This window comes from Salvelinus fontinalis, chromosome 11 (assembly GCF_029448725.1).
Source record: "Salvelinus fontinalis isolate EN_2023a chromosome 11, ASM2944872v1, whole genome shotgun sequence".
Lineage (NCBI taxonomy): Eukaryota > Metazoa > Chordata > Actinopteri > Salmoniformes > Salmonidae > Salvelinus > Salvelinus fontinalis.
The window spans coordinates 55214615-55237272 of record NC_074675.1 but is presented as its reverse complement, the minus strand read 5'-3'; the positions used below and the strand labels follow the sequence as shown (position 1 = coordinate 55237272).

General features: G+C 48.7%; 1 protein-coding gene across 1 annotated transcript in view; it reads left to right on the top strand.

Annotated features, from left to right (window-relative positions):
- Positions 1-510: 510 nt before the first annotated feature.
- LOC129865965 (dachshund homolog 2-like) overlaps positions 511-22658 on the top strand; it is a gene marked incomplete in the record, with an annotated part of 70742 nt that continues 48594 nt past the window's right edge. The window contains 1 exon segment of the mRNA XM_055939069.1: positions 511-1200. Coding sequence (XP_055795044.1) covers positions 632-1200 — 569 coding nt within the window.

The window sequence follows — 22658 nt, the reverse complement described above, 5'->3', positions numbered from 1 at the left end:
CCAGAGAGGTCCATGTAGTCATGGCTCTATTTAATATTGTGTGTTTCCCAGTATCTGTTCTGGACCTGAGGACTGTGAAGAGACCTCTGGTTGCATGTCTTCTGCTGTACTGATCAGTGTCTGAACTGTGTGCCAAATGCTTAAACAGACAGTTCGGTACCTTCAACACATCAATACCTAGCACTAAGAGGTACCATGCACATTGAGTCAGTATGTAAATAGCCTCATTATTGTTATTGTATTGTGTTACATTTCTTATTTTTCTTCATTTTTTACTTTAGTTTATTTTATTTTGTAAATATGTTTTATTTTTTTTAAACTGCATTGTTGGTTTTAAGGGCTTGTAAGTAAGCGTTTCACGGTAAGGTCTACTACACCTGTTGTATTCGGCGCATGTAACTAACAATGTGATTGGATCAATTACATCAGAAGCTGCGCTGTCTAGCAACTTGATTGGTCAAGTAGGCGGGCCTTCTGACTTTGTGACTGTGGTGGTAACTAGTGACGACCAGGGTAGAGCGTGGGAAACCGAGAGAAAAGCATAAGTTCACAGAGAGAGACAGAGAGAGGGTGAGGAGAGGATAGAGCACAAATAAGCGCCAGTGAGAGAGGGAAACAAGTGAAAGTGACCATGTCCACCACTATGGCCGCCTCGGCGACCCCTCCTGTCCTCTCACCCGGCTCAGGAGCACCTTCCTCCTTGGGAATATTCCGCTCCGACCCTATCTACACCGCCACAACCACATGCCCTCATCCAGACTCCCCCTCCTCACGGCTCACCACCACCGGACTCTTCAACCCCTTCCTACCCGGCTCAGGAGTCCCATCCGGTGGCTTGGGATTCACCAACACACCGGTTTTTCGAGATGGAGGAATTTCCACCGCTACATCTACAACCACAACCAGTGAGTGCAGAATGGTGGATGTACACGGAGTAAAAGTCGCCTCTTTCAGCGTCGGAGGACAGGACGAGTTGATTTGTTTACCCCAAGTGTTTGACCTCTTTCTGAAACACCTCGTCGGCGGGCTTCATACCGTTTATACCAAGCTGAAACGCCTGGATATTTGTCCGGTTGTGTGTACTGTGTCGCAGGTCCGGGTCCTGAGGGGGCTCGGTGCGATCCAACCGGGAGTCAACCGCTGCAAGCTCATCTCCAGGCGGGACTTCGAGGCGCTCTACACCGATTGCACCGTTGCGAGGTAGGCTATATTGAACTAAGGTTTATATTTTATGTTTACATTTCTTTCTACGTTTGTATCTTCGATTATCGTTGTAAACTATTAGTAAATGGCATGCGACCATGTGTTCAATATCAGTGGTGTAAATTACTAACGTTGCTTAAGTAGTTTTTTGGGGGGTATCTGTACTTTACTTTACTATATATATATAACTTTGACAACTTTTGCATTTACTTCACTACATTCCTAAACGAAATAATGTACTTTTTACTCCTTACATTTTTCCTGACACCCAAAAGTACTCGTTACATTTTGAATGTTTAGCAAGACAGGAAAATGGTCCAATTCACGCACATCAAGAGTGTGCCCCAGGCTATCCTTCATTTAAAAAAAATGTTTTAAACATTTTTGCAATCTGGTTTACTTAATATTAGGAATTTGAAATTATTTATACTTTTACTTTTGATACTTAAGTATATTTAAGCAATTACATTTACTTATGTATATTTGAAATCAAATACTTTTAGACTTTTACTCAAGTAGTATTTTACTGGGTGACTTTCACTTTTACTTGATGCATTTTCTATTAATTTATCTTTTTACTTTTACTCAAGTATGACAGCTGAATACTTTTTCCACTACAGTTCAATATAAATATGTTACGCCATCATTAGCTGACTATATTCCACTCCATGGAGAAATCCGTTTCTGATGAACTGCGGAACAGAGACCAGGTTTAATGGAATTCAACTCCAACTTTATTGATTTGCAGAAGGTCACTACTTAAAAAAATGTTTTTAATTATGAAATGCTTGTTTGTCCTCTGTAGTTGCACGCCTTTCTATATTTGCTGAAATACTTTTCCAATCAACATTAATCAAATACATCCACCGACTGGTTCCTTGTTGAGATTCAATTGGCACATGCCATACATGGCCATTTGCGCGGAGTTGCCATCTTGGAGCAGCTTCAACGGGTGGGTTGTATTGGATCAGAGGCGTCATGGCCACAGGGGCAGATTTGTCCTGTAAAAAGAAAATATATAACAAATATATGTATTTATTTTCTTCTCTTTTTCTTTTTACAGGACAAATCTGCCCCTGTGGCAAAGATAAAGAAAAACCCTTGAATGAGTAGGTGTGTCCAAACTTTTGATGTCAACAGTTTAGACACACCTACCATACAGTACCAGGCAAAAGTTTGGACACACCTACTCATTCAAAGGTTTTTCTTTATTTTTACAATTTTCTATATCGTAGAATAATAGTGAAGACATCAAAACTATGAAATAACACATATGGAATCATGTAGTAACCAAAAAAGTGTTAAACAAATCAAAATATATATATTTTATATTTGAGATTCTTCAAAGTCGCTTCCCTTTGCCTTGATGACAGCTTTGCACACTCTTGGCATTCTCTCAACCAGCTTCATGAGGTAGTCACCTGGAATGCAGCTTTGCACACTCTTGGCATGCCTGCTGGCAAAGTTAGTAGACTTTAGAAAAGCAAGCAATAACTAAATGTACTAAGACTCACATTCCTTTCAATCTTTAACCCATATTTTAGCAGAGATGCAGAGAAGCAAATGTATTTTATTTTAAATAAAGAACCACCAGTCAGGAGGATACAGACAGCTCAAGGTATGCTGAGATATGAAGAAAAAAAATACATTTTTGACACAGAATGAAGCTTCATGATAATGGGTCTAGATTGCTGTTTCAGGTGTTTGACCAAGGCAAAATTCAACACACACACACACACACACACACACACACACACACACACACACACACACACACACACACACACACACACACACACACACACACACACACACACACACACACACACACACACACACACACACACACACACACACACTGAAAACTGAGCATTAAATGTTGACACAAGCGGTTATATAAACAAACCGAAACCTAGTACTTTATCTTTAGCCTGAACTAAATAAAGAACTTAATTCTACAATATTTAACTTTTTGGGGCAACCTGACCAAATTCACATAGAACTGTGTGTTATAGATCTGTCATTCTCATTGAAAGCCAGTCTAAGAAGCTGTAGATCTGTTCTATGTGCAATATTTCTATGCGTGGCGGTTTTTAAGTTTTGTTTCGGTTTTGTACACCAGCTTAAAATACTATATTTATGGTTAGGGAAAATATATTTCACAGCGGTTTAGATGGTACAATGATTCTTTACATTATATTTGCTTGTTTTTGTCACATCAACTGGAATTAGGCGAACTATTAGAACGTTAGCAACCAGGAAATGACGGAGAGATTTCTGCACAGTGCCTCTTTAAACTAGTGCATGCTATTTAGTTCCATCTTGAAAGTGATTTTTGCATACATAAAAGTTTATTTGGCACTGTTAAGTTTATCTCACAATAAACTTTTTTAGTGAAGCCATGACAGTCATAATTCTCTCCACTTGTTTTTTACCAGGACAGGTCTATACAGTGTCATTTCACACACACACACACACACACACACACACACACACACACACACACACACACACACACACACACACACACACACACACACACACTTGTCAGTTATAGTTAGTAATTTGATCGGACAAGTAAAAACACAGTCGAGGTCCATTGTGCAGCAGCGCCTGGATTCCACAGGCCAAAATTAAATCGACAGTTTTGTCATGCCTGTGTCGCTTCTCTTCTCTCGTCTCCTCTATATCTTTTGTTATTTTTCTGCTTGTGAAGAAAGCCCTGGATTGATTCCTTGGTTCGCATCGTATTATTGTTGTCTTTCTAGATTGATTCGTTGGTTCACATCGTATTATTGTTGTCTTTCTAGATTGATTCCTTGATTCGCATCGTATTATTGTTGTCTTTCTAGATTGATTCGTTGGTTCGTGTCATGTTATTCCAAATAAATAAGTGTTGTTGAATTTTTTTTATTTAAATAATTATTAGGGATTCACGATATATCGGTGAACATATCGGAATCGTCCCGATACCCTTGTTTGCATTTTAAGCTAATATCGGCCGATGTCTAGTTTAACGTGTAAAACCGATGTCAACGCTGTCGTGCATACCTATATAACATGACGTAATGATGCCACGGAAATTCCTAAACTATCCCACAATGTCTGCTGTGTGGCTCGAGCAGTCAACAAGTCGAGCAGTCATTTGAAATAGTAACAAAATTTCAGCGAGACACTCTAAGGCGAAATCCATTAAAGCCAAGATATTGGAATTCATTGCCCTTGACAATCAACCGTTCTCTGTCTTGGGTGATGTTTGGTTTTCGCGACTGGTCGAGCACCGGTTAACACTACCAAGTGTGCTATTTTTCAAATGTTGCCCTACCGGAGTTACACAGTGCTATTAGCTATTAGCTTCACGACATACTATGGAACGCCGTTTGGGTCTTTGCGTGTCAAAAAATATAAAAAAAGAGATACAGTAGCACTGTTAAAGCTGTACAAAAAAAGTTTACAACCAAGCAAACACCGAAATATAAATACAAATAAAGCTGGAAAGGGTAACAAAATTATCTCTAAAAGCCTTGATGTTCATCAGTCCACGGTAAGACAAATTGTCTATAAATGGAGAAAGTTCAGCAGTGTTGCTACTCTCCCTAGGAGTGGCCGTCCTGCAAAGATGACTGCAAGAGCACAGTGCAGAATGCTCAATGAGGTTAAGAAGAATCCTAGAGTGTCAGCTAAAGACTTATGGAAATCTCTAGAACATGCTAACATCTCTGTTGACGAGTCTACGATACGTAAAACACTAAACAAGAATGGTGTTCATGGGAGGACACCACCACTGCTGTCAGAAAAACTTTGCTGCACGTCTGAAGTTTACAAAAGTGCACCTGGATGTTCCACAGCACGACTGGAAAAATATTCTGTGGACAGATGAATCTACAGTTGGGTTGTTTGGAAGGAACACAACACTCTGTGGATGAAAAAAGGCACAGCACACCAACATCAAAACCTCATCCCAACTGTAAAGTATGATGGAGGGAGCATCATGGGCTGGGACTGCTTGGTATCATTGACAGAAGTCAAAGTCATAGTCAATCGATCAATAATATAAGAATACTTTTAGCAAAACATTTTATTTTTAATTTACAATCTTTATAAACTATGAGAATAGAAAGGTTCAGTACTTTTGTGAAACATCACAGCACAGTTGAAACATATATGGCAAATAGAAATCCAATATGGATGGTGTTAAGAGATAGATGGGAGGGGTTGAATGGAGCTGAAGGGTGGGACTAATAACAACATAACTAATGTAAAACATATATAGGTTCAGAACCATGGTGAAAGAAATAGATGGTTGAGGTTAGAGGAAGGAGTATATAAACAAAATATAACTATTGTAAAATATACTGTGTCCATAAAATGTATATAGTATGTATAAACAGGAAGTAGAAGCCTACGCATTGTTGTGCCCTAGTTTACTCCAATTAGGGGAGGGGAGGTAGGATTAGAAAGTAGTAAAGAAAAATATATTACGAAAAATATATATTTATATGTTGGAAAAGCATTCCAGGTGAAGCTGGTTGAGAGAATGCCGGGAGTGAGCAATAAGCTGTCGCCCACACTTAGCTATGATGTGGGCGTTCCCCAAGGGTTAATACTGGGGCCACTCCTGTTCCGCCTGTACATTAATGACCTGCCTTCTGTCTGTTCTGGGTCTGTAGTTCAGCCTCTACATTAATGGTCCAGGTTACAAAGTGGCTCAGTGACTCACTACTGTAATGGTCCAGGTTACAAAGTGACTCACTACTGTAACGGTCCAGGTTACAAAGTGGCTCAGTGACTCACTACTGTAACGGTCCAGGTTACAAAGTGACTCAGTGACTCACTACTGTAATGGTCCAGGTTACAAAGTGGCTCAGTGACTCACTACTGTAACGGTCCAGGTTACAAAGTGGCTCAGTGACTCACTACTGTAATGGTCCAGGTTACAAAGTGGCTCAGAGACTCACTACTGTAACGGTCCAGGTTACAAAGTGGCTCAGTGACTCACTACTGTAACGGTCCAGGTTACAAAGTGGCTCAGTGACTCACTACTGTAATGGTCCAGGTTACAAAGTGACTCACTACTGTAATGGTCCAGGTTACAAAGTGACTCACTACTGTAATGGTCCAGGTTACACAGTGACTCAGTGACTCACTACTGTAATGGTCCAGGTTACAAAGTGACTCACTACTGTAATGGTCCAGGTTACAAAGTGGCTCAGTGACTCACTACTGTAATGGTCCAGGTTACAAAGTGGCTCAGTGACTCACTACTGTAATGGTCCAGGTTACAAAGTGGCTCAGTGACTCACTACTGTAACGGTCCAGGTTACAAAGTGGCTCAGTGACTCACTACTGTAACGGTCCAGGTTACAAAGTGGCTCAGTGACTCACTACTGTAACGGTCCAGGTTACAAAGTGGCTCAGTGACTCACTACTGTAATGGTCCAGGTTACAAAGTGGCTCAGTGACTCACTACTGTAATGGTCCAGGTTACAAAGTGACTCACTACTGTAATGGTCCAGGTTACAAAGTGACTCAGTGACTCACTACTGTAATGGTCCAGGTTACATAGTGGCTCAGTGACTCACTACTGTAATGGTCCAGGTTACAAAGTGGCTCAGTGACTCACTACTGTAATGGTCCAGGTTACAAAGTGGCTCAGTGACTCACTACTGTAATGGTCCAGGTTACAAAGTGGCTCAGTGACTCACTACTGTAATGGTCCAGGTTACAAAGTGGCTCAGTGACTCACTACTGTAATGGTCCAGGTTATAAAGTGGCTCAGTGACTCACTACTGTAATGGTCCAGGTTACAAAGTGACTCACTACTGTAATGGTCCAGGTTACAAAGTGACTCACTACTGTAATGGTCCAGGTTACAAAGTGACTCACTACTGTAATGGTCCAGGTTACACAGTGACTCAGTGACTCACTACTGTAATGGTCCAGGTTACAAAGTGGCTCAGTGACTCACTACTGTAATGGTCCAGGTTATAAAGTGGCTCAGTGACTCACTACTGTAATGGTCCAGGTTACAAAGTGACTCACTACTGTAATGGTCCAGGTTACAAAGTGACTCACTACTGTAATGGTCCAGGTTACAAAGTGACTCACTACTGTAATGGTCCAGGTTATAAAGTGGCTCAGTGACTCACTACTGTAATGGTCCAGGTTACAAAGTGACTCACTACTGTAATGGTCCAGGTTACAAAGTGACTCACTACTGTAATGGTCCAGGTTATAAAGTGGCTCAGTGACTCACTACTGTAATGGTCCAGGTTACAAAGTGACTCACTACTGTAATGGTCCAGGTTACAAAGTGACTCACTACTGTAATGGTCCAGGTTACACAGTGACTCAGTGACTCACTACTGTAATGGTCCAGGTTACAAAGTGACTCACTACTGTAATGGTCCAGGTTACAAAGTGGCTCAGTGACTCACTACTGTAATGGTCCAGGTTATAAAGTGGCTCAGTGACTCACTACTGTAATGGTCCAGGTTACAAAGTGACTCACTACTGTAATGGTCCAGGTTACAAAGTGACTCACTACTGTAATGGTCCAGGTTACAAAGTGACTCACTACTGTAATGGTCCAGGTTACACAGTGACTCATGTTTGCATCTCAATGTGAAACAAACTGTCTGCATGTTCTTCACAAAGAGGGCAACAGATGCCACTGAGCCAGATGTCTATGTGTCAGGGGAGAAGCTCCAGCTGGTATCTGATGCTACTGAGCCAGATGTCTGTGTGTCAGGGGAGAAGCTCCAGATGTCTATATGTCAGGGGAGAAGCTCCAGATGTCTATATGTCAGGGGAGAAGCTCCAGCTGGTATCTGATGTTACTGAGCCAGATGTCTGTGTGTCAGGGGAGAAGCTCCAGGTGGTATCTGATGCTACTGAGCCAGATGTCTGTGTGTCAGGGGAGAAGCTCCAGCTGGTATCTGATGCTACTGAGCCAGATGTCTGTGTATCAGGGGAGAAGCTCCAGGTGGTATCTGATGCTACTGAGCCAGATGTCTGTGTGTCAGGGGAGAAGCTCCAGGTGGTATCTGATGCTACTGAGCCAGATGTCTGTGTGTCAGGGGAGAAGCTCCAGGTGATATCTGATGTTACTGAGCCAGATGTCTGTGTGTCAGGGGAGAAGCTCCAGATGTCTATGTATCAGGGGAGAAGCTCCAGGTGGTATTTGATGCTACTGAGCCAGATGTCTATGTGTCAGGGGAGAAGCTCCAGCTGGTATCTGATGCTACTGAGCCAGATGTCTGTGTGTCAGGGGAGAAGCTCCAGCTGGTATCTGATGCTACTGAGCCAGATGTCTATGTGTCAGGGGAGAAGCTCCAGGTGGTATCTGATGCTACTGAGCCAGATGTCTGTGTGTCAGGGGAGAAGCTCCAGCTGGTATCTGATGCTACTGAGCCAGATGTCTGTGTGTCAGGGGAGAAGCTCCAGCTGGTATCTGATGCTACTGAGCTAGATGTCTGTGTGTCAGGGGAGAAGCTCCAGGTGGTATCTGATGCTACTGAGCCAGATGTCTGTCTGTCAGGGGAGAAGCTCCAGCTGGTATCTGATGCTACTGAGCCAGATGTCTGTCTGTCAGGCGAGAAGCTCCAGCTGGTATCTGATGCTACTGAGCCAGATGTCTGTGTGTCAGGGGAGAAGCTCCAGGTGGTATCTGATGCTACTGAGCCAGATGTCTATGTGTCAGGGGAGAAGCTCCAGATGTCTATGTGTCAGGGGAGAAGCTCCAGCTGGTATCTGATGCTACTGAGCCAGATGTCTATGTGTCAGGGGAGAAGCTCCAGCTGGTATCTGATGCTACTGAGCCAGATGTCTATGTGTCAGGGGAGAAGCTCCAGGTGGTATCTGATGCTACTGAGCCAGATGTCTGTGTGTCAGGGCAGAAGCTCCAGATGTCTGTGTATCAGGGGAGACGCTCCAGGTGGTATCTGATGTTACTGAGACAGATGTCTGTGTGTCAGGGGAGAAGCTCCAGCTGGTATCTGATGCTACTGAGCCAGATGTCTGTGTATCAGGGGAGAAGCTCCAGGTGGTATCTGATGCTACTGAGCCAGATGTCTGTGTGTCAGGGGAGAAGCTCCAGATGTCTGTGTGTCAGGGGATAAGCTCCAGCTGGTATCTGATGCTACTGAGCCAGATGTCTGTGTGTCAGGGGAGAAGCTCCAGGTGGTATCTGATGCTACTGAGCTAGATGTCTGTGTGTCAGGGGAGAAGCTCCAGGTGGTATCTGATGCTACTGAGCCAGATGTCTGTGTGTCAGGGGAGAAGCTCCAGGTGGTATCTGATGTTACTGAGCCAGATGTCTGTGTGTCAGGGGAGAAGCTCCAGGTGGTATCTGATGTTACTGAGCCAGATGTCTATATGTCAGGGGAGAAGCTCCAGGTGGTATCTGATGCTACTGAGCCAGATGTCTGTGTGTAAGGGGAGAAGCTCCAGGTGGTATCTGATGCTACTGAGCCAGATGTCTGTGTGTCAGGGGAGAAGCTCCAGCTGGTATCTGATGCTACTGAGCCAGATGTCTGTGTGTCAGGGGAGAAGCTCCAGCTGGTATCTGATGCTACTGAGCCAGATGTCTGTGTGTCAGGGGAGAAGCTCCAGGTGGTATCTGATGCTACTGAGCCAGATGTCTGTGTGTCAGGGGAGAAGCTCCAGCTGGTATCTGATGCCACTGAGCCAGATGTCTGTGTGTCAGGGGAGAAGCTCCAGCTGGTATCTGATGCTACTGAGCCAGATGTCTGTGTGTCAGGGGAGAAGCTCCAGATGTCTGTGTGTCAGGGGAGAAGCTCCAGATGTCTGTGTGTCAGGGGAGAAGCTCCAGCTGGTATCTGATGCTACTGAGCCAGATGTCTGTGTGTCAGGGGAGAAGCTCCAGGTGGTATCTGATGCTACTGAGCCAGATGTCTATGTGTCAGGGGAGAAGCTCCAGATGTCTATATGTCAGGGGAGAAGCTCCAGATGTCTATGTGTCAGGGGAGAAGCTCCAGATGTCTATGTGTCAGGGGAGAAGCTCCAGATGTCTATGTGTCAGGGGAGAAGCTCCAGATGTCTATATGTCAGGGGAGAAGCTCCAGATGTCTATATGTCAGGGGAGAAGCTCCAGATGTCTATATGTCAGGGGAGAAGCTCCAGATGTCTATATGTCAGGGGAGAAGCTCCAGGTGGTATCTGATGCTACTGAGCCAGATGTCTGTGTGTCAGGGGAGAATCTCCAGGTGGTATCTGATGCTACTGAGCCAGATGTCTGTGTATCAGGGGAGAAGCTCCAGCTGGTATCTGATGCTACTGAGCCAGATGTCTGTGTGTCAGGGGAGAAGCTCCAGCTGGTATCTGATGCTACTGAGCCAGATGTCTATGTATCAGGGGAGAAGCTCCAGCTGGTATCTGATGCTACTGAGCCAGATGTCTGTGTGTCAGGGGAGAAGCTCCAGGTGGTATCTGATGCTACTGAGCCAGATGTCTGTGTGTCAGGGGAGAAGCTCCAGCTGGTATCTGATGCTACTGAGACAGATGTCTGTGTGTCAGGGGAGAAGCTCCAGGTGGTATCTGATGCTACTGAGCCAGATGTCTGTGTGTCAGGGGAGAAGCTCCAGCTGGTATCTGATGCTACTGAGCCAGACGTCTGTGTGTCAGGGGAGAAGCTCCAGATGTCTGTGTGTCAGGGGAGAAGCTCCAGGTGGTATCTGATGCTACTGAGCCAGATGTCTGTGTGTCAGGGGAGAAGCTCCAGCTGGTATCTGATGCCACTGAGCCAGATGTCTGTGTGTCAGGGGAGAAGCTCCAGCTGGTATCTGATGCTACTGAGCCAGATGTCTGTGTGTCAGGGGAGAAGCTCCAGGTGGTATCTGATGCTACTGAGCCAGATGTCTGTGTGTCAGGGGAGAAGCTCCAGGTGGTATCTGATGCTACTGAGCCAGATGTCTGTGTGTCAGGGGAGAAGCTCCAGCTGGTATCTGATGCTACTGAGCCAGATGTCTGTGTGTCAGGGGAGAAGCTCCAGGTGGTATCTGATGCTACTGAGCCAGATGTCTGTGTGTCAGGGGAGAAGCTCCAGGTGGTATCTGATGCTACTGAGCCAGATGTCTGTGTGTCAGGGGAGAAGCTCCAGGTGGTATCTGATGCTACTGAGCCAGATGTCTGTGTGTCAGGGGAGAAGCTCCAGCTGGTATCTGATGCTACTGAGCCAGATGTCTGTGTGTCAGGGGAGAAGCTCCAGCTGGTATCTGATGCTACTGAGCCAGATGTCTGTGTGTCAGGGGAGAAGCTCCAGGTGGTATCTGATGCTACTGAGCCAGATGTCTGTGTGTCAGGGGAGAAGCTCCAGCTGGTATCTGATGCCACTGAGCCAGATGTCTGTGTGTCAGGGGAGAAGCTCCAGCTGGTATCTGATGCTACTGAGCCAGATGTCTGTGTGTCAGGGGAGAAGCTCCAGATGTCTGTGTGTCAGGGGAGAAGCTCCAGATGTCTGTGTGTCAGGGGAGAAGCTCCAGCTGGTATCTGATGCTACTGAGCCAGATGTCTGTGTGTCAGGGGAGAAGCTCCAGGTGGTATCTGATGCTACTGAGCCAGATGTCTATGTGTCAGGGGAGAAGCTCCAGCTGGTATCTGATGCTACTGAGCCAGATGTCTGTGTGTCAGGGGAGAAGCTCCAGCTGGTATCTGATGCTACTGAGCCAGATGTCTGTGTGTCAGGGGAGAAGCTCCAGCTGGTATCTGATGCTACTGAGCCAGATGTCTGTGTGTCAGGGGAGAAGCTCCAGATGGTATCTGATGCTACTGAGCCAGATGTCTGTGTGTCAGGGGAGAAGCTCCAGCTGGTATCTGATGCTACTGAGCCAGATGTCTATGTGTCAGGGGAGAAGCTCCAGATGTCTATATGTCAGTGGAGAAGCTCCAGATGTCTATGTGTCAGGGGAGAAGCTCCAGATGTCTATGTGTCAGGGGAGAAGCTCCAGATGTCTATGTGTCAGGGGAGAAGCTCCAGATGTCTATATGTCAGGGGAGAAGCTCCAGATGTCTATATGTCAGGGGAGAAGCTCCAGATGTCTATATGTAAGGGGAGAAGCTCCAGGTGGTATCTGATGCTACTGAGCCAGATGTCTGTGTGTCAGGGGAGAATCTCCAGGTGGTATCTGATGCTACTGAGCCAGATGTCTGTGTGTCAGGGGAGAAGCTCCAGCTGGTATCTGATGCTACTGAGCCAGATGTCTGTGTGTCAGGGGAGAAGCTCCAGCTGGTATCTGATGCTACTGAGCCAGATGTCTATGTATCAGGGGAGAAGCTCCAGCTGGTATCTGATGCTACTGAGCCAGATGTCTGTGTGTCAGGGGAGAAGCTCCAGGTGGTATCTGATGCTACTGAGCCAGATGTCTGTGTGTCAGGGGAGAAGCTCCAGCTGGTATCTGATGCTACTGAGACAGATGTCTGTGTGTCAGGGGAGAAGCTCCAGGTGGTATCTGATGCTACTGAGCCAGATGTCTGTGTGTCAGGGGAGAAGCTCCAGCTGGTATCTGATGCTACTGAGCCAGACGTCTGTGTGTCAGGGGAGAAGCTCCAGATGTCTGTGTGTCAGGGGAGAAGCTCCAGCTGGTATCTGATGCTACTGAGCCAGATGTCTGTGTGTCAGGGGAGAAGCTCCAGCTGGTATCTGATGCCACTGAGCCAGATGTCTGTGTGTCAGGGGAGAAGCTCCAGCTGGTATCTGATGCTACTGAGCCAGATGTCTGTGTGTCAGGGGAGAAGCTCCAGGTGGTATCTGATGCTACTGAGCCAGATGTCTGTGTGTCAGGGGAGAAGCTCCAGGTGGTATCTGATGCTACTGAGCCAGATGTCTGTGTGTCAGGGGAGAAGCTCCAGCTGGTATCTGATGCTACTGAGCCAGATGTCTGTGTGTCAGGGCAGAAGCTCCAGCTGGTATCTGATGCTACTGAGCCAGACGTCTGTGTGTCAGGGGAGAAGCTCCAGGTGGTATCTGATGCTACTGAGCCAGATGTCTGTGTGTCAGGGGAGAAGCTCCAGCTGGTATCTGATGCTACTGAGCCAGATGTCTGTGTGTCAGAGGAGAAGCTCCAGGTGGTATCTGATGCTACTGAGCCAGATGTCTGTGTGTCAGGGGAGAAGCTCCAGGTGGTAACTGATGCTACTGAGCCAGATGTCTGTGTGTCAGGGGAGAAGCTCCAGATGTCTATATGTCAGGGGAGAAGCTCCAGATGTCTATGTGTCAGGGGAGAAGCTCCAGATGTCTATGTGTCAGGGGAGAAGCTCCAGATGTCTATGTGTCAGGGGAGAAGCTCCAGATGTCTATATGTCAGGGGAGAAGCTCCAGATGTCTATATGTCAGGGGAGAAGCTCCAGATGTCTATATGTCAGGGGAGAAGCTCCAGATGTCTATATGTCAGGGGAGAAGCTCCAGGTGGTATCTGATGCTACTGAGCCAGATGTCTGTGTGTCAGGGGAGAATCTCCAGGTGGTATCTGATGCTACTGAGCCAGATGTCTGTGTGTCAGGGGAGAAGCTCCAGCTGGTATCTGATGCTACTGAGCCAGATGTCTGTGTGTCAGGGGAGAAGCTCCAGCTGGTATCTGATGCTACTGAGCCAGATGTCTATGTATCAGGGGAGAAGCTCCAGCTGGTATCTGATGCTACTGAGCCAGATGTCTGTGTGTCAGGGGAGAAGCTCCAGGTGGTATCTGATGCTACTGAGCCAGATGTCTGTGTGTCAGGGGAGAAGCTCCAGCTGGTATCTGATGCTACTGAGACAGATGTCTGTGTGTCAGGGGAGAAGCTCCAGGTGGTATCTGATGCTACTGAGCCAGATGTCTGTGTGTCAGGGGAGAAGCTCCAGCTGGTATCTGATGCTACTGAGCCAGACGTCTGTGTGTCAGGGGAGAAGCTCCAGATGTCTGTGTGTCAGGGGAGAAGCTCCAGGTGGTATCTGATGCTACTGAGCCAGATGTCTGTGTGTCAGGGGAGAAGCTCCAGCTGGTATCTGATGCCACTGAGCCAGATGTCTGTGTGTCAGGGGAGAAGCTCCAGCTGGTATCTGATGCTACTGAGCCAGATGTCTGTGTGTCAGGGGAGAAGCTCCAGGTGGTATCTGATGCTACTGAGCCAGATGTCTGTGTGTCAGGGGAGAAGCTCCAGGTGGTATCTGATGCTACTGAGCCAGATGTCTGTGTGTCAGGGGAGAAGCTCCAGGTGGTATCTGATGCTACTGAGCCAGATGTCTGTGTGTCAGGGGAGAAGCTCCAGCTGGTATCTGATGCTACTGAGCCAGATGTCTGTGTGTCAGGGGAGAAGCTCCAGCTGGTATCTGATGCTACTGAGCCAGATGTCTGTGTGTCAGGGGAGAAGCTCCAGGTGGTATCTGATGCTACTGAGCCAGATGTCTGTGTGTCAGGGGAGAAGCTCCAGCTGGTATCTGATGCCACTGAGCCAGATGTCTGTGTGTCAGGGGAGAAGCTCCAGCTGGTATCTGATGCTACTGAGCCAGATGTCTGTGTGTCAGGGGAGAAGCTCCAGATGTCTGTGTGTCAGGGGAGAAGCTCCAGATGTCTGTGTGTCAGGGGAGAAGCTCCAGCTGGTATCTGATGCTACTGAGCCAGATGTCTGTTTGTCAGGGGAGAAGCTCCAGGTGGTATCTGATGCTACTGAGCCAGATGTCTATGTGTCAGGGGAGAAGCTCCAGCTGGTATCTGATGCTACTGAGCCAGATGTCTGTGTGTCAGGGGAGAAGCTCCAGCTGGTATCTGATGCTACTGAGCCAGATGTCTGTGTGTCAGGGGAGAAGCTCCAGCTGGTATCTGATGCTACTGAGCCAGATGTCTGTGTGTCAGGGGAGAAGCTCCAGATGGTATCTGATGCTACTGAGCCAGATGTCTGTGTGTCAGGGGAGAAGCTCCAGCTGGTATCTGATGCTGCTGAGCCAGATGTCTGTGTGTCAGGGGAGAAGCTCCAGCTGGTATCTGATGCTACTGAGCCAGATGTCTGTGTGTCAGGGGAGAAGCTCCAGATGGTATCTGATGCTACTGAGCCAGATGTCTATGTGTCAGGGGAGAAGCTCCAGATGTCTATATGTCAGGGGAGAAGCTCCAGATGTCTATGTGTCAGGGGAGAAGCTCCAGATGTCTATGTGTCAGGGGAGAAGCTCCAGATGTCTATGTGTCAGGGGAGAAGCTCCAGATGTCTATATGTCAGGGGAGAAGCTCCAGATGTCTATATGTCAGGGGAGAAGCTCCAGATGTCTATATGTCAGGGGAGAAGCTCCAGATGTCTATATGTCAGGGGAGAAGCTCCAGGTGGTATCTGATGCTACTGAGCCAGATGTCTGTGTGTCAGGGGAGAATCTCCAGGTGGTATCTGATGCTACTGAGCCAGATGTCTGTGTGTCAGGGGAGAAGCTCCAGCTGGTATCTGATGCTACTGAGCCAGATGTCTGTGTGTCAGGGGAGAAGCTCCAGCTGGTATCTGATGCTACTGAGCCAGATGTCTATGTATCAGGGGAGAAGCTCCAGCTGGTATCTGATGCTACTGAGCCAGATGTCTGTGTGTCAGGGGAGAAGCTCCAGGTGGTATCTGATGCTACTGAGCCAGATGTCTGTGTGTCAGGGGAGAAGCTCCAGCTGGTATCTGATGCTACTGAGCCAGATGTCTGTGTGTCAGGGGAGAAGCTCCAGGTGGTATCTGATGCTACTGAGCCAGATGTCTGTGTGTCAGGGGAGAAGCTCCAGCTGGTATCTGATGCTACTGAGCCAGACGTCTGTGTGTCAGGGGAGAAGCTCCAGATGTCTGTGTGTCAGGGGAGAAGCTCCAGGTGGTATCTGATGCTACTGAGCCAGATGTCTGTGTGTCAGGGGAGAAGCTCCAGCTGGTATCTGATGCTACTGAGACAGATGTCTGTGTGTCAGGGGAGAAGCTCCAGGTGGTATCTGATGCTACTGAGCCAGATGTCTGTGTGTCAGGGGAGAAGCTCCAGCTGGTATCTGATGCTACTGAGCCAGACGTCTGTGTGTCAGGGGAGAAGCTCCAGATGTCTGTGTGTCAGGGGAGAAGCTCCAGGTGGTATCTGATGCTACTGAGCCAGATGTCTGTGTGTCAGGGGAGAAGCTCCAGCTGGTATCTGATGCCACTGAGCCAGATGTCTGTGTGTCAGGGGAGAAGCTCCAGCTGGTATCTGATGCTACTGAGCCAGATGTCTGTGTGTCAGGGGAGAAGCTCCAGGTGGTATCTGATGCTACTGAGCCAGATGTCTGTGTGTCAGGGGAGAAGCTCCAGCTGGTATCTGATGCTACTGAGCCAGATGTCTGTGTGTCAGGGGAGAAGCTCCAGCTGGTATCTGATGCTACTGAGCCAGATGTCTGTGTGTCAGGGGAGAAGCTCCAGGTGGTATCTGATGCTACTGAGCCAGATGTCTGTGTGTCAGGGGAGAAGCTCCAGCTGGTATCTGATGCCACCGAGCCAGATGTCTGTGTGTCAGGGGAGAAGCTCCAGCTGGTATCTGATGCTACTGAGCCAGATGTCTGTGTGTCAGGGGAGAAGCTCCAGATGTCTGTGTGTCAGGGGAGAAGCTCCAGATGTCTGTGTGTCAGGGGAGAAGCTCCAGCTGGTATCTGATGCTACTGAGCCAGATGTCTGTGTGTCAGGGGAGAAGCTCCAGGTGGTATCTGATGCTACTGAGCCAGATGTCTATGTGTCAGGGGAGAAGCTCCAGCTGGTATCTGATGCTACTGAGCCAGATGTCTGTGTGTCAGGGGAGAAGCTCCAGCTGGTATCTGATGCTACTGAGCCAGATGTCTGTGTGTCAGGGGAGAAGCTCCAGCTGGTATCTGATGCTACTGAGCCAGATGTCTGTGTGTCAGGGGAGAAGCTCCAGATGGTATCTGATGCTACTGAGCCAGATGTCTGTGTGTCAGGGGAGAAGCTCCAGCTGGTATCTGATGCTACTGAGCCAGATGTCTATGTGTCAGGGGAGAAGCTCCAGATGTCTATATGTCAGTGGAGAAGCTCCAGATGTCTATGTGTCAGGGGAGAAGCTCCAGATGTCTATGTGTCAGGGGAGAAGCTCCAGATGTCTATGTGTCAGGGGAGAAGCTCCAGATGTCTATATGTCAGGGGAGAAGCTCCAGATGTCTATATGTCAGGGGAGAAGCTCCAGATGTCTATATGTAAGGGGAGAAGCTCCAGGTGGTATCTGATGCTACTGAGCCAGATGTCTGTGTGTCAGGGGAGAATCTCCAGGTGGTATCTGATGCTACTGAGCCAGATGTCTGTGTGTCAGGGGAGAAGCTCCAGCTGGTATCTGATGCTACTGAGCCAGATGTCTGTGTGTCAGGGGAGAAGCTCCAGCTGGTATCTGATGCTACTGAGCCAGATGTCTATGTATCAGGGGAGAAGCTCCAGCTGGTATCTGATGCTACTGAGCCAGATGTCTGTGTGTCAGGGGAGAAGCTCCAGGTGGTATCTGATGCTACTGAGCCAGATGTCTGTGTGTCAGGGGAGAAGCTCCAGCTGGTATCTGATGCTACTGAGACAGATGTCTGTGTGTCAGGGGAGAAGCTCCAGGTGGTATCTGATGCTACTGAGCCAGATGTCTGTGTGTCAGGGGAGAAGCTCCAGCTGGTATCTGATGCTACTGAGCCAGACGTCTGTGTGTCAGGGGAGAAGCTCCAGATGTCTGTGTGTCAGGGGAGAAGCTCCAGCTGGTATCTGATGCTACTGAGCCAGATGTCTGTGTGTCAGGGGAGAAGCTCCAGCTGGTATCTGATGCCACTGAGCCAGATGTCTGTGTGTCAGGGGAGAAGCTCCAGCTGGTATCTGATGCTACTGAGCCAGATGTCTGTGTGTCAGGGGAGAAGCTCCAGGTGGTATCTGATGCTACTGAGCCAGATGTCTGTGTGTCAGGGGAGAAGCTCCAGGTGGTATCTGATGCTACTGAGCCAGATGTCTGTGTGTCAGGGCAGAAGCTCCAGCTGGTATCTGATGCTACTGAGCCAGACGTCTGTGTGTCAGGGGAGAAGCTCCAGGTGGTATCTGATGCTACTGAGCCAGATGTCTGTGTGTCAGGGGAGAAGCTCCAGCTGGTATCTGATGCTACTGAGCCAGATGTCTGTGTGTCAGAGGAGAAGCTCCAGGTGGTATCTGATGCTACTGAGCCAGATGTCTGTGTGTCAGGGGAGAAGCTCCAGGTGGTAACTGATGCTACTGAGCCAGATGTCTGTGTGTCAGGGGAGAAGCTCCAGATGTCTATATGTCAGGGGAGAAGCTCCAGATGTCTATGTGTCAGGGGAGAAGCTCCAGATGTCTATGTGTCAGGGGAGAAGCTCCAGATGTCTATGTGTCAGGGGAGAAGCTCCAGATGTCTATATGTCAGGGGAGAAGCTCCAGATGTCTATATGTCAGGGGAGAAGCTCCAGATGTCTATATGTCAGGGGAGAAGCTCCAGATGTCTATATGTCAGGGGAGAAGCTCCAGGTGGTATCTGATGCTACTGAGCCAGATGTCTGTGTGTCAGGGGAGAATCTCCAGGTGGTATCTGATGCTACTGAGCCAGATGTCTGTGTGTCAGGGGAGAAGCTCCAGCTGGTATCTGATGCTACTGAGCCAGATGTCTGTGTGTCAGGGGAGAAGCTCCAGCTGGTATCTGATGCTACTGAGCCAGATGTCTATGTATCAGGGGAGAAGCTCCAGCTGGTATCTGATGCTACTGAGCCAGATGTCTGTGTGTCAGGGGAGAAGCTCCAGGTGGTATCTGATGCTACTGAGCCAGATGTCTGTGTGTCAGGGGAGAAGCTCCAGCTGGTATCTGATGCTACTGAGACAGATGTCTGTGTGTCAGGGGAGAAGCTCCAGGTGGTATCTGATGCTACTGAGCCAGATGTCTGTGTGTCAGGGGAGAAGCTCCAGCTGGTATCTGATGCTACTGAGCCAGACGTCTGTGTGTCAGGGGAGAAGCTCCAGATGTCTGTGTGTCAGGGGAGAAGCTCCAGGTGGTATCTGATGCTACTGAGCCAGATGTCTGTGTGTCAGGGGAGAAGCTCCAGCTGGTATCTGATGCCACTGAGCCAGATGTCTGTGTGTCAGGGGAGAAGCTCCAGCTGGTATCTGATGCTACTGAGCCAGATGTCTGTGTGTCAGGGGAGAAGCTCCAGGTGGTATCTGATGCTACTGAGCCAGATGTCTGTGTGTCAGGGGAGAAGCTCCAGGTGGTATCTGATGCTACTGAGCCAGATGTCTGTGTGTCAGGGGAGAAGCTCCAGGTGGTATCTGATGCTACTGAGCCAGATGTCTGTGTGTCAGGGGAGAAGCTCCAGCTGGTATCTGATGCTACTGAGCCAGATGTCTGTGTGTCAGGGGAGAAGCTCCAGCTGGTATCTGATGCTACTGAGCCAGATGTCTGTGTGTCAGGGGAGAAGCTCCAGGTGGTATCTGATGCTACTGAGCCAGATGTCTGTGTGTCAGGGGAGAAGCTCCAGCTGGTATCTGATGCCACTGAGCCAGATGTCTGTGTGTCAGGGGAGAAGCTCCAGCTGGTATCTGATGCTACTGAGCCAGATGTCTGTGTGTCAGGGGAGAAGCTCCAGATGTCTGTGTGTCAGGGGAGAAGCTCCAGATGTCTGTGTGTCAGGGGAGAAGCTCCAGCTGGTATCTGATGCTACTGAGCCAGATGTCTGTTTGTCAGGGGAGAAGCTCCAGGTGGTATCTGATGCTACTGAGCCAGATGTCTATGTGTCAGGGGAGAAGCTCCAGCTGGTATCTGATGCTACTGAGCCAGATGTCTGTGTGTCAGGGGAGAAGCTCCAGATGTCTATATGTCAGGGGAGAAGCTCCAGATGTCTATGTGTCAGGGGAGAAGCTCCAGATGTCTATGTGTCAGGGGAGAAGCTCCAGATGTCTATGTGTCAGGGGAGAAGCTCCAGATGTCTATATGTCAGGGGAGAAGCTCCAGATGTCTATATGTCAGGGGAGAAGCTCCAGATGTCTATATGTCAGGGGAGAAGCTCCAGATGTCTATATGTCAGGGGAGAAGCTCCAGGTGGTATCTGATGCTACTGAGCCAGATGTCTGTGTGTCAGGGGAGAATCTCCAGGTGGTATCTGATGCTACTGAGCCAGATGTCTGTGTGTCAGGGGAGAAGCTCCAGCTGGTATCTGATGCTACTGAGCCAGATGTCTGTGTGTCAGGGGAGAAGCTCCAGCTGGTATCTGATGCTACTGAGCCAGATGTCTATGTATCAGGGGAGAAGCTCCAGCTGGTATCTGATGCTACTGAGCCAGATGTCTGTGTGTCAGGGGAGAAGCTCCAGGTGGTATCTGATGCTACTGAGCCAGATGTCTGTGTGTCAGGGGAGAAGCTCCAGCTGGTATCTGATGCTACTGAGCCAGATGTCTGTGTGTCAGGGGAGAAGCTCCAGGTGGTATCTGATGCTACTGAGCCAGATGTCTGTGTGTCAGGGGAGAAGCTCCAGCTGGTATCTGATGCTACTGAGCCAGACGTCTGTGTGTCAGGGGAGAAGCTCCAGATGTCTGTGTGTCAGGGGAGAAGCTCCAGGTGGTATCTGATGCTACTGAGCCAGATGTCTGTGTGTCAGGGGAGAAGCTCCAGCTGGTATCTGATGCCACTGAGCCAGATGTCTGTGTGTCAGGGGAGAAGCTCCAGCTGGTATCTGATGCTACTGAGCCAGATGTCTGTGTGTCAGGGGAGAAGCTCCAGGTGGTATCTGATGCTACTGAGCCAGATGTCTGTGTGTCAGGGGAGAAGCTCCAGGTGGTATCTGATGCTACTGAGCCAGATGTCTGTGTGTCAGGGGAGAAGCTCCAGCTGGTATCTGATGCTACTGAGCCAGATGTCTGTGTGTCAGGGGAGAAGCTCCAGGTGGTATCTGATGCTACTGAGCCAGATGTCTGTGTGTCAGGGGAGAAGCTCCAGGTGGTATCTGATGCTACTGAGCCAGATGTCTGTGTGTCAGGGGAGAAGCTCCAGGTGGTATCTGATGCTACTGAGCCAGATGTCTGTGTGTCAGGGGAGAAGCTCCAGCTGGTATCTGATGCTACTGAGCCAGATGTCTGTGTGTCAGGGGAGAAGCTCCAGCTGGTATCTGATGCTACTGAGCCAGATGTCTGTGTGTCAGGGGAGAAGCTCCAGGTGGTATCTGATGCTACTGAGCCAGATGTCTGTGTGTCAGGGGAGAAGCTCCAGCTGGTATCTGATGCCACTGAGCCAGATGTCTGTGTGTCAGGGGAGAAGCTCCAGCTGGTATCTGATGCTACTGAGCCAGATGTCTGTGTGACAGGGGAGAAGCTCCAGATGTCTGTGTGTCAGGGGAGAAGCTCCAGATGTCTGTGTGTCAGGGGAGAAGCTCCAGCTGGTATCTGATGCTACTGAGCCAGATGTCTGTGTGTCAGGGGAGAAGCTCCAGGTGGTATCTGATGCTACTGAGCCAGATGTCTATGTGTCAGGGGAGAAGCTCCAGCTGGTATCTGATGCTACTGAGCCAGATGTCTGTGTGTCAGGGGAGAAGCTCCAGATGTCTATGTATCAGGGGAGAAGCTCCAGCTGGTATCTGATGCTACTGAGCCAGATGTCTGTGTGTCAGGGGAGAAGCTCCAGATGGTATCTGATGCTACTGAGCCAGATGTCTATGTGTCAGGGGAGAAGCTCCAGATGTCTATATGTCAGGGGAGAAGCTCCAGATGTCTATGTGTCAGGGGAGAAGCTCCAGATGTCCATGTGTCAGGGGAGAAGCTCCAGATGTCTATGTGTCAGGGGAGAAGCTCCAGATGTCTATATGTCAGGGGAGAAGCTCCAGATGTCTATATGTCAGGGGAGAAGCTCCAGATGTCTATATGTCAGGGGAGAAGCTCCAGATGTCTATATGTCAGGGGAGAAGCTCCAGGTGGTATCTGATGCTACTGAGCCAGATGTCTGTGTGTCAGGGGAGAATCTCCAGGTGGTATCTGATGCTACTGAGCCAGATGTCTGTGTGTCAGGGGAGAAGCTCCAGCTGGTATCTGATGCTACTGAGCCAGATGTCTGTGTGTCAGGGGAGAAGCTCCAGCTGGTATCTGATGCTACTGAGCCAGATGTCTATGTATCAGGGGAGAAGCTCCAGCTGGTATCTGATGCTACTGAGCCAGATGTCTGTGTGTCAGGGGAGAAGCTCCAGGTGGTATCTGATGCTACTGAGCCAGATGTCTGTGTGTCAGGGGAGAAGCTCCAGCTGGTATCTGATGCTACTGAGACAGATGTCTGTGTGTCAGGGGAGAAGCTCCAGGTGGTATCTGATGCTACTGAGCCAGATGTCTGTGTGTCAGGGGAGAAGCTCCAGCTGGTATCTGATGCTACTGAGCCAGACGTCTGTGTGTCAGGGGAGAAGCTCCAGATGTCTGTGTGTCAGGGGAGAAGCTCCAGCTGGTATCTGATGCTACTGAGCCAGATGTCTGTGTGTC